The sequence below is a fragment of the Paralichthys olivaceus genome, chromosome 14, assembly GCF_024713975.1.
Source record: "Paralichthys olivaceus isolate ysfri-2021 chromosome 14, ASM2471397v2, whole genome shotgun sequence".
Taxonomy (NCBI): Eukaryota; Metazoa; Chordata; class Actinopteri; order Pleuronectiformes; family Paralichthyidae; genus Paralichthys; species Paralichthys olivaceus.
In genome coordinates, this window is record NC_091106.1 from 6,740,988 (window position 1) to 6,758,287 (window position 17,300).

At 39.1% G+C, this 17,300-nt stretch overlaps 1 protein-coding gene across 3 annotated transcripts; it reads right to left on the reverse strand.

Moving 5' to 3' along the window:
• Nucleotides 1-3,722: 3,722 nt before the first annotated feature.
• On the reverse strand, nucleotides 3,723-16,292 carry LOC109629204 (poly(rC)-binding protein 3). 3 transcript variants are annotated; one of them, XM_069538932.1, is made up of 14 exons: nucleotides 15,698-16,292; nucleotides 14,390-14,430; nucleotides 11,728-11,838; nucleotides 11,546-11,569; nucleotides 11,391-11,423; nucleotides 11,170-11,286; nucleotides 10,834-10,965; nucleotides 10,283-10,411; nucleotides 8,725-8,814; nucleotides 8,078-8,119; nucleotides 7,584-7,659; nucleotides 6,568-6,620; nucleotides 5,370-5,539; nucleotides 3,723-4,084 (listed from the first exon to the last, which is right to left on the reverse strand). In XM_069538932.1, exons 3-14 carry the CDS (start codon nucleotides 11,803-11,805, stop codon nucleotides 4,048-4,050), a joined length of 981 nt encoding a protein of 326 aa, XP_069395033.1. In that variant the 5' UTR covers nucleotides 11,806-11,838; nucleotides 14,390-14,430; nucleotides 15,698-16,292; the 3' UTR covers nucleotides 3,723-4,047. The 3 variants fall into 3 exon arrangements, with proteins under 3 accessions (XP_069395033.1, XP_019942350.2, XP_019942342.2); XM_020086791.2 differs by having other exon boundaries at nucleotides 3,723-5,046; nucleotides 15,698-16,290; XM_020086783.2 differs by lacking the exon at nucleotides 14,390-14,430 and having other exon boundaries at nucleotides 3,723-5,046; nucleotides 15,698-16,290.
• Nucleotides 16,293-17,300: the final 1,008 nt, after the last annotated feature.

Consider the following 17,300-nt stretch of genomic DNA (forward strand, 5'->3'; position numbering starts at 1 on the left):
TAGATAACTGTCAGTGTTAATGCCTGAATTATATAGGTACATCATTTATTAGTGTGCAGGGCCCACGCTAAGATTTTAGAAACACTGGGGTCCCCCCCACACACACACACACGCACACACACACACACACATGCATGCACACACATATGCATGCACCCATACACACACACGCACACATTTATGAAGATGAAGGTTAAAATCCCATTTTGAAGCTGCTTCACCAGGAGCAACATTCTTGCATTCATGTATTATTATTTACTAATGTATTTATTAATACTAAATAAAAAAAGAATATTTGAATCAGCTTGTAAAGTGTGTGTTGTTAAATGCGGTAGCGAGAAATAACAACATGCATGTTCGTACAGAGTACAGGTATTTGTACTTTATGTAGCATGTAGGCTAATATTTAGCCAGTTCAGCAGTTTAGCCTGTCAAAATGCTAAAAGATGAGCCATAAGCACAAAGTAAAGCTGAGGTTGATGCCATGATGAAATGACTTTAGTTGTTTTCAATAACTTTTTTTAAAAAAAGGCGCTTCCACACAACTTTTAGGTAACTCATAAGTTAACAATTAGTTTACAATAACAGGTGTGAGATGGGCCTCACACCACGGTCCTGACCAACGGACCATAAGAGGTGATCTCGGCCGAGAGCAATGGCAGGAAGTTGAGAAAGCATTCAACAATGGAAGAAGAAAAAGAAGTGTATGATTACTTGTAGTCATCACCTCAGACTGTATTATGTTAGAAAAAAAGTACTTTTTCCGTTTGAATGGAGAAAACTAATGAACCGGTTCACATTCATTAGTTGCCCAACGTCTTCTTTTTTGCTTATGAATGAAATTTACAATTTACGAAGTTGATGTTTGCTGGCAGTAAAACCATAATGACATTACAGTGGCCATGGAATTAATGAAGTGAACCGGTTCATTCATTTTCTCCATTCAAATGGAAAAAGTACTTTTTTAACTGCAATTTATTCAAAAAAATTAGCATATACAATAGCTGTATATACACACTGGCACTGACACCAACTACAAACCAATCAATGTTGAATATAGGTGACGACAGGTGGTATGTATGTTTTACAAAAGTTGTTCGTCTGCTCCCTCAATTAGAATGTGAAACCAAAACTGACCAGCTGAACCTTGGTCCAGTCTTTCAGGTGTGAAAACTGCCTTTAAGTGTTAAAACATACAGAAAGTGATGCTAACAAAATAACCTCAGTGTGTTTAAGTGTCCTAGCCTGGATACTCAGGCCTGGATCTATGTCTCCACAACTATTCACTATATCTTTGGGAAGATCATAGTTAAACAGATTATTTCAAGTATTATTCAAACTTAATTATTTTTCATTTCTAAGTATTAAACTTTATGATAACAACAGTGGCCAATAGAAATCCTGTGGAAAACTGCTGAAAGAAAACTACAGACAAAGTAAAACATTAACATGAAGACTATTTTTAGACTATAAACAAGTTTTTAGTGTTGAGAACAGCCCTGCGAACTAATTTTCCACAAACCCTCAGCGGTTATAACACTAAAAATGTTTATTTATCTACTCATTTGCCCATAAATTGCTTTTCAAAACTGCACGATGGCAGCATGCTCCTAACACGAGCCGTTCACTCCTGTCAGGTTGAAAAGAGAAGTCATTAATTTAGCATTAGAAGCTGGATGTGAACTCATAACTGCCCTGGGCACACGTACATGCAGCACTGTTCTCTGCTGCTACACCTTCCCTGAGGTTGAAATGCCATCCTTCACTGTCATTACATTTCTGCCCCATTAACTATTGATTATCTCCTCTTCAGCATTTCGAGCCCTGCCGTGGAAATGGCCCGCATGGCTCACAACCCGGCACTCCACGGATTAGGCCGAGAAGAAGTGCCCACCTCCTGCAGGGGGAAGGGGGTGAAGACAGATTTGCAGAGAGGCTGGGGCAGCGCTGGAGGACAGGGGAACATAGAGCGTCTAGACTGTACCTGCCCATTAGCAGTATGCTTTACTGGACAACTGGAGGTTTAGTTGTTCTTTTTCAGGACCCATGAGAATGTTGCCGCAGCATGTGTTGAATATTTACTGTGAGGTTAGTTCATGTTTGTTGCTGTTTTTCAGGAGAAAGTGAAAAAAAGTTTGTCTGGGCAGGAACTATGCACCCTCTGCTTCAACAAGCTGCATCCATCAGACAATGTTCTCGTTTGTGCAGGGTTGTCCATGTATACCTGCCAAACTCTCTGTGCATCTGTGTGCCGCAAACTGCTAATGGCTGCTGTTACTGCTCTGCTTTGTTTCTTATATTTCAATATCACTGCTGTTTAATGTTCTACATGTGCAGACTGCAGAGGCAGGTTTTCTCTGCAGAGAAAAACTATCAAAATGAAAAATATGTATATGCTCTCACATTATGCTGTGTCTAGTGTTTAGGGTTTGTACAGATCAGACAAAAAGTTAGAGAAAAATATCACCCTCATAGATGTTTTTCTCTGAGTCATGATATTGTAAATGCAATGTAGATTCAGATATGGTCCTGATGTAGCCACTTCTGAGAAATAAAAATTCAACCCTTATTAATGTCGTAAATTTAGATCTCCTCAGTTTTTGGAAACAAACTGTCCTTTAATATCGGAAAGTCTTAAATATTTTTACTTGCAGGAAATAAGAAATATATTAGAGATTATTTTTTTAAGTGTTATGACTAATAAACTCTTTTAGATGGAACAGGGTGGTTTTGTCAACAAAAACTGTAACTAAAGAAAAATAAGAGGTTTTGTACACAGTAGGTTTTATGATCATTTTTTTACCTTTTACCGGGACATTTTAATTTATCAATATTTATCATACTACTACTGGACTTTTCCAACATATCTGTATAAAATATTGCTGCTACTGCAAAGACTTTCTCCAAAGCTGTTTCACCAAGTGCACTTCTCTTTTGACTTTTGATATTAACATATTACAAATATGTGCATTTGTTTTCAAAGTGAAATATACAAAGTTAAATTGTTGTTTTAGATAAGATTTTGGCAACAACTAACAATTCCACAAATATCAAACAATAGACAGACTGAGAATATTCATCTACCTTTTTATAAAACATATCGTGGTCAGTTTTCTCTTAAATATCATGGGGTCATCTTGTGGAATTAAACAAACACTTATTAGATTCCTCTGTGTCAGAGTCCATGTAAGATAAATGCTTTGCTGTTTGAACATTATCAATGAAAATTACCTCTTTTGGATTCTGTTATTCATCTGTATTTATAGCATATATTCTTTGTTTGTTTGTTTGTTTGTTTGTCCTCTCTTTGGAGTTAAATCTTGTGCTACTGCTGTAACATGTGAATTTCCCCACTGAGGGACAATAAAGGAAATCTAAATCTAAATCTAAATCTAAATCTCTCTGTATTCTTTTCAGTCACACTCACACATGTCCAGTTTTCTCTTTCATACTTACATATAACCTGTATTGAAGATTTTGTATGTTTTGTATTTATTCTTTTTTAGCTAAATTTGGGTGTGGTGTTCTTATAAGCCACTGCACGTTTCTACCACACCCCACATGTATTTTTAACATTTAATTTATGTTTTCTGTGTATATTTTGAGTAAAACTAAACGTAACTTAACTGATATTTCCACAGAGTTGATGTTTTTGTATTCAGGGGCACAGAGTATAAGATTTACTTCTTCAACAAAATTAGAACAAAATAACCGAATCTGCATTTGTCAAAAGTCCCATTTATTTCAGTCATTTCATCAGCAAATAAAACAAATGTGTGTTGTTTGGGGGGTAGACCCGCACCAGAAACACATGCATAAAACATTTATTACAATAACTGCTCTGTATTCACTCTATATGCTGAAAATTGAAGCATTCCAATCATTTAGGTTGGAGAATAAACAGGAAATACTCCGGCGTACAGAAACAGTATAAATGAGTTAGTTAGGCCAGTCCCGCTCTACAGGATTACTGTGTAGAGTGAAATCCACTAGAATCCAATGTGGCTTTTAGGATAATCCCATCAGAACTGCAACAGTGCAGCGTTACTACAGAACACCCAAGCCTGTTAGCATTGATGAGAGCCTACAGTGAAGGAAAAGGGGGAAATATGACAGAAGAGTGGAGCAATCCTTGTTAAAAAGATACTTAACACACTGATTTCTATTGTACAGGACAAACATTTTAACAGCCTGCTGCCAACAAAGCACCACTTCTTATCATATTATTATTGATTTTCTAAGAAAAACTGGTTGTAAACTAGTTACACAAATAAAAAACTAAGTCAATCTTTGCATCATGGAAAACACGCATGGTGTAAGACTTTATATAAAGCTCTGTAACATGACTCCATTTTAAAAATATCTTCTTCTAGGAAACTAATGCAAGCCTGAGTTACCCACAGTAATTGTTATGCATGTCCAACAGATAATACTGAGTACATATTCACCTCCCCTGCCTGTTTTAATTACTGAGGACATATTTGTTTTGATGCTACCGTCCTCCCAGTATGTTCTCAATATTCTCCTGAATTATCGAAAACAAGTGCTACACTGGCAAAACTTACACTCACTGGTGTAAGCTATTTTCAAGCCTTTGTCCTTAATGTTAAATAATTTGACTGTGCTGTGTTTTGATAATGATTTTCCAGTCTGCTAATACTGACTGGAAGTAAAAAAATCAGACATCAATAGGGAGCAAACTTCTGGCGGTCAGATTTTTTGACACCAGAGGTCTGCATTTTTGCAGTGTAAGGGGATAAACCCTGTGCTAAGCTAGAAGCTGCTGCTGGGTGGACAGCCAGGACAGGCAGAGTTTTCATGCCGAGAAGGCTGGAAACGGGTACAGCATAGTGTTGGTTTTGAATGGCTGCTAAGGTGGAAGGAGAGTGGACGTTAATGGTGGTTGGGGCTGGGTTTGTGGCCGCCAGGACAGCCATAGAGGTAGCAGCAGTGGAGGCAGTAGGAGCAGACTGAGAGAAGCTCATGTTGAGGTCAACTGAAGTTGCTGCGGAAGCGGCCTGCATGGTGTATTTAGCCATCTCTAAGCTGCAGGTTGGTGACATTGGGAGGAGACAGTGACGGGTTTAGAGAAGGGAGTGAAAAATGAACGGGGAGGATGGGTGAGACAAAGGAGAGGGGAGGTGAGAGAGAGGAGAAAACATAAGAATCAAAGAAGGAAAGTGTTAAAAAGCAGAGACAACAAGGAATTTAATGCAGTGAAGAGAATGGAGCAGTGAGCTGGAACAAATCCAGCCTCACCCTGAGCACAATAACTCTGCCCTCATACAATAGCATTGTGTTTGGCTGTCTTATCATCGGACTGTGATGCGAAGCCCTGCTGGACGTGGCCAACCTGCGTAATGTCTTACCTGGCGTTGATGAGGTACTGGGCCACGCTGATGCTGGCCAGCGAGCCTGTGATCGTGACTTGGCGCATGGCTGAGCCATCAGTGGCGCTGGCAATTTTGATGTGAGCTCCAGAGACCTGGCGAATCTCATTGATCTTGCTGCCTTGTCTCCCAATTATGCAGCCAATAAACTAGAAGGGGAGAAATGTGAATAACAAAACAGCTCATGTTTCAGTATTTTGCAGGAATTGGATTTCAGCATTTGGAAGTAACCACTATGGTGACAGCAGCAACAACAGATCCAGGTAGATTTCTAGAGGAAAACACATTTCTAGCTTTGTTATCTTATATTAACAAAACATCTTCATGATGCTTTGTACTGATATTACTAAAACACCTTTCGATAATTGTAAGATTAAGATTAAGAATGTAAGGATATTCAGAATGTCATCGCTGGATCCCTACCCATGCAACTCTATTAACACTCAGATATTTTTGGTGATATTATATGGAGGACTACTTGCTTTCTTTCTGACAATTGAATTAAAAGTTTTATAACACTCATATCTGTACCATAGACTGTGTATATATATGGACAAAGCATTTTGGTCATGACCTGGTTGCTGGCTGCAGTATAGGTCATAAATCTCAGCTCCTCTATCTAAATGGATGGGACATGGACTGAACTAGAAAGTCAAAGTAAATATAAAATAAGTTCATTATTAAGTAAATAAAGATTTCTGTCATTATCTTTTAGGTAGTTCTACACTGTCATATATACTCAAATGCTCATTTTTCTGGGAAGTATGGTTTCTCCTGCTCTCAGCCCTGGTTTAGCCAGGCTAACATACAGTACATATCACTCTAAGGCAAAGGTTAATTTGCTCTGTGTAATTCTACAGAAATATAAAGCACATTTATCTGAGATAATACTATAAATCCTTAGAAACACTTATATATTGATATATTCCTTTTCCTTTTTCAAGATAACCGATAATGTCAGCACAACAACCATGTGTGCAATGGATTTATGCGACAATTTATTTGATCCAGACAGAGACAAGGGATGAAATACTTTGTGCTCCGTTTACAGGAGGTGAAACACTAGTGTCCAGACATTCCTCATTAGCCTTCCTCCTGGGAAGTGTTGATGACAGGAGTATGAGGATTACCAGTGTGAGTTTTAGTGCTGCAGGAAGACAAACAAGGTGGCACTTACATCATTAGGTATTGCCAGCTCTTGTGAACTTGTGTGGGCAGATGCATCCAATCCTGCAAAGTAGGACAAGGAACGCTAACAACAGCATGGCACTAATGGCTTCCACTTTCATGGCACGACAAGTTGCCCTACTTTGTCTAGTTTATCACTGTTACACTGCTAAATTAGGAACATGTCAATGGCATATGGCACAATTTTTTTTTCTAGTTAGACACGTATATATTCAACACACATCCTATAAACACATTTCACACAACTACAATAAAATAAGCTAAACAATAAAAGTGAGCATGTGTCAAAGGTTTTCATCACACCAGTGCTGCCAATGTAGTCATACTGTTTTGTTTGCAGTTAGTTGTGGCAAAATATATGAGTACATGGGGTGGTTCAGGTCAGGGATGGTTTGGCCAAGACAATGTTAGATTTGGGGGAGAAATGTTGCAGAGGTGAAGGATGGGTCAAAAGATTAGGATTTGATTTTTTTCGGACAGGGAGACTGGGCGAACGGAGCTGAAATGTTGGAGGATATGAGAGATAGTGAGAAATGATTAAATATTTACTCTACTGTAAATATTTCCTTCCATTTTTCACATTTCACTCTCAGAGAACTCTCTTTTTTCTTTTGTATTCTAACCTTGATATTATTCTGTCTGCCGTCTTTCATAGTCTTTTGGATTATACATGTTTCAGGAACTGACTTTAAAGATTGTTGACAATAAACTACTTTTTTGGCTTTACCTTAAAACTTTACAATTCTGTTTACTATTCTTCCATCTTTTATTTGATTCTCTGATACAAATAGATGCAAATAAGACAGCAGGTCTTTTTTTGACATATGTATATCTCTCTAAAGTCACTTTCTACCAAAAGAACCTTTGAGAAAGTCTGTAAACTGTGAAGGAATGGAGACATCCTTGATCCTCTCTGAGGTGACAGGGTTGTTTTGATGGTGTGATTCGAAGAGGAGTGAAGACAGAGGGATAGATGGACTTCCCTGGGGAGCCATGGGTACGTACCAGGGAAGGTAGGGTTGCTCTGCCCAAGGGAAGGGAGGGGGATATGCTGCATAGCCAACTGGTGAAGCTTGGTCAACTGCAGGGTAGGAAGGAAGTTAGAGCTAACCAATCAAACTGGATTATTTCAGAGGAGCTGACAACTACAAAACAGAGCCAATCTGAAGTTCACAAACATCACAGATGGTGTCAGTACGAAGAGTTTAATTTTCCTTCGGAGAGCATGCTGGCTTATCTAGGCAATCATCTGAAAATGCAGTCACATCTCTGGCTACAAAGCTACAACTGATCATGAACTCTTTAAAATCTTCTTTAATGTAATTTCAATCCGCGCATGCTGCTACCGTGTGTTAGAGTTAGTAATGTCAAGAGATCAGGGTTACAGAAGTTTCATCTTCGCAGAGTAGGGTACACAGAGGGCGTAGTGGTGGCTTGGAAGGAGTGGGCAGGAGTAGGTCATTAGGGCACATGTCAGTCACTCAAACAAGCATACTTACATCTTGATGTGCAAAAGCATATTGCCCTGGAAGTGCAAAGGCCTGGAAGGAATAAAAAGAATGTTATGAAACATGTAAAAACATGGTTATGTGACTGAGAGGGGCAGACGTGTTTCAACATGTATCAAAAGCATGCTCGGTGCAGTGGTTTCTGAAAATCCATCCCTGACCTCTTTTCCATAGCTCTAATGTGTATAGATTTGATGGAATTTCATCTAAATGTGATCTGCTGTCCCCCCCCACTCATCTGACCATGGCCAGAAATCCAATAACATAAACAGATGTCTGATAGGTCAGAAGAGACTGTGCCAAATTCAGGACAGCGGCTGGCCAGCTCTTAGAAAACGTGCTTTAGTCACGACATCTTTCAGATTTCACACGGCAGGGGAATTATTAATGTAAATGGATGTCATCCAGCTCAGCCAAATACTTTTTAAATAAGATCATTACCACATCTTTTTGCTTAAAGCATTACAATATGAAGGGCTTATTGTTGAATAATTATACAGATGTGACCTTCACGTGGAAAAAACATACTTAATGATAAATGTGACTCTGAGAACCCACATAATAAAGACCCTATTTGCTTATGTTTTTTCACAGTGAGGCTAAAATCACAGCTAAATAGCCTGCAAATGGGTACTTACTTGTGCAGGGTGCTGGGGTGCTAATACTGCATGAGCTCCTGCAGGTATGGCCTTAGGACGGTAGGGAATAGTCGCTCCTTTCGGTGGAGACTAGAGACACAGTCATGCCAACAGAAAAGGAGAGAAAAAATTATTCACTGCTACAGCTGAGAAAAGAATGGCACTGAGGCATTTTATATCCCCTTTTATATCACTCGCTGAATCTTTTCATACCCCAGTCACTGCTTGGACGTGACATGAGACCTTGGGCTAAAGAGACCTATGATACAACTTTAAATAGACCTTTTTTTTCTGACGATTCAAAGTTGTCAAGTCGACTCTGATCATAAATCTAAATTCTTTTTCTAAGATTAACAATGCATGAAGGAACCCATTTTACCTATATTTTTAAGCTTCTACTATAAAAAGTGATAACATTATGCTGAAATATGTCGTTATGCTCCATGCTAACTAGGAGTATGAGGAGATTGCAACTATCCAACTCTTCCCAGCCATAGTAACTCAACCTCTTGAATCTTAAATCAGATTTATTTTATAAATAATACATCCACATGTTTTTGTTAGAGAGGAAGATATTTCAAAAATGGATCAAATGGTTTTATAAACTAATCATGTTATAAAGTTGGATGTTTTTTTATTTGTAACAACCAGCAGCTGGCAGTCACCTGAGTCAGTTGTAACACATCTGTTGATACATTAAAAAGTACATGACAACATTTGAGTAATCCAACAGAGAAGTTGAAATACTTAAATTACTCAGAGTCATGAATATTAAAGATAACATTGAAGATTGAGGTGAAAATTACATTTGGCAGAAATCGAATATAAAACAATCCTAGTGATAATTCCACTTGTCTGTTTCATCTAAATTATCCAAATTGTTTTTTTCTTTCCCCTAAAATGAGCCCTTTATATTTAAATACTATTTTACATTGGGAGTGGGTCCTCTATACCGAGGCTGTCATCTTTTTTACATTAGTCCAAACTAGACAAACTAATTACCTTATGAGTTTTTATGACAACTGCAGGCTGCCACAGGTTCTCTTTCATTTTTGGAAGGGGAGGGTGAGGTGAGGGGTATTCAGCTGCAACATGCAACTTTACCACTAGATGTCACTAAATTCTATACACTAAACCTTTAAGTAATGCACGACAGTTTTATTTGAATGCAATCATAAGGATCTATAAATAATAATGATAATTTATTGATATAAAGCACTTTTCTAAGTGCTTTACAAGAAAGAAACACTGACAATGCTACAATGGAATGTGACAGAATAGAGAAAATAGAATTATATAAATAGAATAGAATAGAAAATAAATATCCAAGTAATTAAAAAATATTTCTGTTGATTATTCAGCGTAAATAAGAGCCAGAGCTTGTAAAAGCTTTGTATAAAGTTGACAGGGTAAGCTAAAAGCAACACATCGTTCTGACTGAAAATGCCCTAGATGTGCTACTGAGTATCTCTAACCGCAGCCTAAACAAATGAGACACACTTGACACCTAAACAGAGCTGCTGAATGTGAAGATCATCTGCTGCCTGACAGTGCTTACCTCCAGCATGACAGAACAGATGTGCCTTACACACTGAGTGATGGCCTGTGGAGTGCCTGAGATTGTGACAGCCCTCTCTGTGGAGTCCGGCAGCATGTCTCCAGCCACCTGAACCTGGGCGCCTGTGGTCTTTAACATCGCCACACAACAGAAGAAACAAAGTCTATTTACTGCTGAAAAGAGCACAAGCATCACCCAAATGGAAATTCTGTTTCAAGCACCCTGCAAATTACCCCTGAACCCATTTTGACATGCAGGGAGCAGCTGCAAGCCAAGTAGCACATGGATGCTCCAATATTTGTAAGAGGCATACACAAATATTGACTTTCAGGATGAGTATTCAGCCTCCGCTGATCTTTACAGGCATAATCAAAGGGATTTTCATGAGCAGCAAGCACAAAAACTTGCAAACATTTTAAGGCAGAGAGATACAACAAAAGTTTGACTGGAGTGTTTGATAGTGTCGGAGCCCTTGGGTGGGGGGGGTTCTGTCACCATTTGGGTGCAGAACAACTTCCTCTTGGAGAACAAGACATGAAAAGGACTCGTACCTCTCTGATCTCTTTAATCTTTGAGCCTCCTTTGCCAATCAGCGAGCCACACTGGCTCCCTGGGAAAACCAGGCGAAGTGTCACAGGTGGCTTGCTTGTCACGTTGCTGTTTGTCATTGCTGCAGTAATGTCCTGAGGGAGAATTCAAAAATATATTGTTGGATCTTTTTTCTTTTTTTTGTTGCAAGACTGAGGAAAAGGTGCATTCACTGTCTTTCAGACTTCACACCAGGTCTTCAAAGAACCTCTCTTAAATCCTAATGTAAAACAATGTGATATTATTTATGACTTGCAGAAAGTTGTAGTTTAGTTTGTTGTGTATGAGTTTTGCTGCACCTCTTCAAACTTCTGTGCGATCATGGAGAAAGCTCTGAAGATGCCCTCTGTGGGTCCTGTGATGGTGACAATTCTCTCAGGAGAGGAGCCCTCTGATATGTTGATACGAGCACCACTCTGGAAACACATATCCATAATTAGAATCAATTAGCTGGAATTAATCTCAAGGAACACATTAAATCATATGTTTCCACAGTATGGATATGAGAATGAATCCTCACCTCCTCCCTCATTTTCTTTACTGTTTCTCCTTTCTGTGAGGAATTATAAAAGAGGAGGCTTGATTAGATTTATAAGGTGAAGGAAACAAGACAAGCAAGCTAGAAGGGACACAGTATGAATTAATGGATATTGATAAATTGTAAAATAAATCTACCTTGCCAATTATGCTGCCAACTTCCTGTGGGTGAAAAGATAATAACACGTAAAACAAGTGGCAACACACACAGGATTTTCTCTGAACAGCTTTTCACATTTAGAGCAGGATTACCCAACCATTAGGCTTTTACTACAAAAACACACTACATTACTGTAACTATTCCCACGTCTGCCCATTACCTTTCCATGCATCAGCAGCCTCAGCGTCAATGTAACATTCAGACTCCCATCTGAAGCCATTTCTTCCTTGTCAGACATCCTCTGCGTTTTGCGAGGTTTAAAGTCAACACTCTGCAAGAAGAAGAAAGAAATTGTCAGACAGCTCTTGTGTGTAACTTGTGCTCCAGTATTTCAGGTGGTCCAAGACATTAGAGTTAAAGATTTATTCTATAAAATCCAAACTTGTGGCACAGTACCCGTTCAGTTGGGGTCAACAGAAGATTCTGAATGGATGTATGGACAATGCATCTTTACTTCTTCCCACTATCCAAAAATGAAGCGAAAATATCCAATATACAAACTTCTGTCAATCTGCATGGTAATGATCAGAGGATGGAGCCACAGGAGCTAGATACCATCCTTACAAGTGCTCGACCAATCTTAAATCAATCTCAACAGTCAATCATGATGTTTCACCTGCTTTTTATAGCATCAAATAACTAATTAAAACCACACTTATTGGAAAAGTGAACACTTGGACATTCATTAGGTTGATAAGAACTGTGTGCTTTGACTTTTCAGTTTGGTCCAAATTCCATCTACTAACATGGTGGAGGTGAAATTTATTACCTATAGTGCAGCCAGGCAACAGGTAGGGATTGAGATACTTTTGCTCTACTTTTGGGGAACTGATGTCATTCATCTTTATATACAGTCTACAGTCTCTGTTTACCATGATACGCTGCAACCTGGTGTACCCCACCTATCGCTCTATGTGAGCTGCGATTGGCTCCAGCCCCCCATCCCCCCACAACCTTCAAAAGATAAGTGGAATAGATGATGGGTGGAAATGGTATTTTATTTTGATTGATTTCAAATATATTTTTCAATAAAACCCTCAGCCTCCCCTGTGTCTGTTGAGTCTATGTAGTTATCATCACTGCTCCTCCTAACTGCTCTCTTCCTCTTTTGTCTATTAGGATCAAACTGCTGCAGGAAATGTAACATATCCAGGGCTCAACCAGATTTCCCTGGGAAAGAGTTTCCACATTCTACGTAAAATCTTTCAAGAACCTGGTGAAGGTTGCATCATCGTTGTTAAATCAGTCTGAAGCAGTGATTTTAAAAAAACTATGCAGAAGGCAATTTCCTGTATGTGCAAACATACCTGGCAAATAAAAGAATTCTGATTCTGATTCTGATTCTGATTCTAAAGTAACCGGAAACTGCTCTGAAGTTGCTCAGCGGCTTTTACGCTTCTAAAAGGAGACAAATTCCCTTTTTTTTTAAATTTATTCTACGTAAAATCTTTCAAGAACCTGGTGAAGGTTGCATCATCGTTGTTAAATCAGTCTGAAGCAGTGATTTTAAAAAAACTATGCAGAAGGCAATTTCCTGTATGTGCAAACATACCTGGCAAATAAAAGAATTCTGATTCTGATTCTGATTCTGATTCTAAAGTAACCGGAAACTGCTCTGAAGTTGCTCAGCGGCTTTTACGCTTCTAAAAGGAGACAAATTCCCTTTTTTTTTAAATTTATCAGGGGACTGATGCTCTCTAAAGAGTTGTGGATCATCGTTGTTTGTCTTCTGATCGAGTTGAGCGGGGAGAAGATAAGCCTATCACTAGGTGCAATCTTCACATGGGACGGTGTCTTTCGTTCCGGCTAAATACAAGTTGTGTGACTCCCTGTGATTAGATTAGATACAAAGGAAGCCTCTTGTGCCGTGCGAGCCTGAGGATCGAGTGTATGTGACTGTCTCTTAATATCACACTGACACCACACAATGTTGGCTCTGTTGTGGCTGAGTATCCAATTTGTTGTAGTTGCAGAACAAATAAATAACTTGATGCAGCGTAGGCAGTTTATGGCCTCACAACAGACAGACAGACGTATCCTATATCTATAAAAGAAAAAGGTCATGTTGTTTATTAGATTATCATCGTTCTGAGAATGTCTTTATTACATTTACTCATACCAGGATTGACAAAGTGCAGTATTTGAGGCACTATGTCGGGAAAACTGACTCAGATTGTATTTGTAGTACTAGTACTAGAAAACTGCTAAAAACTGCTATATAAAATAAAAATATATATAAATAATAACAACTGAAAACTAATACTAGATCAAAATCGTACAATTGATGTTTCGATTTTAGGCCCACTGATTAGCCAGTCACATGTCAAAATTTAAATTTAAACCTAAAATCTGTAGATTTAGCCGCTGAGACAAGGGAGGAGGTAACATGGCGGCACGCGATTGGTGAGTGTTTGAGGCAGTTAATCCAAAGTTTAAATCAAGCCAACTCCATGGGTTTAACCCTCTGACATTTTAAAGCAACAGTTCAACAATTTGGGGAAATACACTCATCCGCTCCCTGGCAGAGAGATTGATTTTTTTTAAGAGACAGACAACTCTCTCTTGTTTGTACTGTAAAGATAAGGCTACAGACAACTGTTAGCTTAGCTTTGCACAAAGGCTGGAAACATGGAGTGTAAACCTATCCCTGCTGTGTCCAAAGATAATCCTCCTACAAAAACTGATGTGTTAAAACGTCAGTTTTATAGACACAGAGCACGGCAGAAACAATCTTCTGTTCTAACTCTAATTAAACAAAGCCTATTTCCCAAAATGTTTAACATGACCTTTGACCCTCCCCCCACCCAGGCCGAGATACTCACACAAACCAAAAAATACAGAACTCTCTGCCGCCATTCCACTCCTAAAAAGAAAAAAAAGGAGTAAGTTTGACTCTAGCATGCTTACTCTGACGATAACACAACAGAAATGTAGCAGCATCAGTGTCATAATAATAAAACATGTCTCTCCGTGAGCTGAGTTCACACATTCCACTGTGGAACTAAAACACTTAATTCAAATTCGTGAATAAGTGGAGGTGGTGTCTTCCTGCTAACAAGACTCAAGACGCTCCGTGCATCATTATAAAGTTGCAGTGAATACGTCGAATAAACAGCAACATATCTGTCTGATCCTATGGCCCGGGATTTGTTTAGTTAATGCTAAGACCCTTTTGACCCATTTCTGTCACCTCGAGCACGTCAGCACCCACTCAAGACTTTCAAACAAAACACTGGTGCACAACAGCACCCACAGACTGTTCCTGATAAAACAGAGAATCTAAAGGAAGCCAGCACCCACAGCACTGACATACAGAATAGTGTTTCTGAGACAATAAGAAACAGGCCATTAATCCTGGAGGGAATTGGAGAACAATGTCTAAGTGGATTACTTGAGGAGTCGTATTCGAAAATGTGTTCAAATTTGAGGTTAACACAAAGGATTCAGAAGATTGTGATTCAAAGATTATTGTATGGAACATCATTATAAATGATAGTGATTTAGAAACAATACACTTAAATAGACAAGTTTGTTTTTTCCAATTTCCAGATTTTGACAGAGCATGTTAGAAATAATTTATCTTTATCAATATTATTTTTTTTTCTTCTAACACGACAGTAACTGCTTATTCAATATCTAACTGAATGTTCTATTAATAACCATTTGTGAGCCTCTGCATATTAGATTAGAAGCACGGGGCCTAACAGCATGGCTTTCCTCCCTCAACACAACGGTTACCGTACTGCAGATTCATCACATGTCTGGTTTAATGTGATATTAATTACAGCTCAAACCATCTCTCAATCTAGATATCAACAAAATGCACTTTTACTGCAAATCAGGGCACAGAAATAAGAATCAGCTCAAATCAACTCAACCTATATAGTGTAAATCAGGTGTAGTGTATTAAGATAAAGCCTTGTGTTCTTCAGTTTCCTTTAGATATGTAGAAACTAAAAGGTAGAGGCAGAATTAAAAGGAGCATTTCAACTTCATGTCTGGCGAAAACCCAACATTACTGTAGACAACAACATGGTCACCAACACAAGCTGAGCTCTGAGCTTCTCTCTGTGGTTTAGGGAAAGGCCTGACATGGAATGCAACCAGAATGAGTGGTATAAATCACTGACCTTAAATACAGAATACTTGCTCCTCTTCTTTATTTCCTCTATCTCCAGATGAACGTTCTTTTACTTTGTGGTCCGTGTTCAGTGTTGGCCCCCTTTGTTGGTTATCCACAGAGTGGACAGATGGCTCCCTGTGCCCTCAGACCGGCTGGAGCGGAGGCTGGCTTTGCTATTAGTCCCTCAGCTTAGCCCAAGATAAGCCCCTACGCAGGGCAAGTGAACCCGCATCTCTGCCTAATTCTCCCTGTCACAGCCACCAAAGAGGCGTTCCTCCGCACGGAGATCCACGAGCTGAAGAGGCCTGAGGGCAGGGCAAAGAGGCTCTGTGCCTGGACACTGTCCAGCATGTAGAGCGAGCTACACTTACATCCACGACAACAACAAAAAAACGAGGTCTAGGCTTTTACAGGCATCGAAAACACACAGAGAGACACTGAAGAGAAGCTTTGTTAACCACTGTTGCTCTGTGACTAACAACTCTGCATGACTGCTGTGTTCTTCATTAGATTGTCAGAGAGCTTCCTGGCTGCACAGGGCTGGATTTTCTCTAAACTAAATCTCCCTGTATGAAATCTGTGCTTTGTACAAGGAACACGACTAATTGAGGGCTGGGAAGGACAATGTGGCGTTTGAGTTATTTAGTGATGTTAAGCACAATGTCTTGGTGGGGTGCTTCTCCCCCCCTCACCGCCTCTGCCCTCCCCCACACCAAGCCCCTTTGCCCTCGTAATGAGGCCATACTGGATACAATACAGCCCTTCTGCACAGAGAAAAAAATGTATTCAGCTGAGCTTCAAAATGTGAAGGAAATGAATCAGTGAAGCATAAGTGGCATATTTAATTACTATTCAGTGCGTTGCACAGAGACAATGATGGCTGCTGTGAGCCTCACGGCCGTCTATCAGACATCTAAGCAGCTCCACATTACATTCACTCCTCAATACAACTTCTGAGTTATACTTCTATGATTAGGACTGAATGTCTTCATGAGAACAGAAAGATGAAAATAATCCTTTAAATTACGAGTATATTGCTATGTTTCCTCACTTTTAAAGGCTTCTGCAGGGTTAAGTCTGTGTTTTGTTAGGATCTGAGGTTGTGGAACAAAGGTCAATAAAAGTCCACAGAAGTGCAATAAACTTTCAGAACAGCGTGGCTTTGTGCATCCAAACTGCAAACACACTCAACCAGAACAAAGCTGTCAGAGCTTCAAGGACACGACTCCTGACCGAGTGTGTGACAGTTATTTCAGATCAATTCAGAGCCCATGAGATGATCAGGTATTTCATGCCACTCACTTGTGACTAATTTCCTCCTTCATGTGCCTTGTGCAACAATGAGATTAAAGAGTCATGGATCGCATGTAATGGGATAACTGAGAAGTGTTGGTGTCATCAATTACTGTTACTGCAAGAGGGGTAGATTTCAAATTGGGAATAATCAGAAAAATGAAATGAGTTCCTAGTTTTACCTGAATTTAATGTGATTGATTCTTTCATCATTATTTAATAACACAGCAGGTTTGCATAGTCTGACCATAAAGTAATCATTACACTTGAATAATGTAAACTGATCGAGATTTTTTAATCAGAGTTTCAATACCATA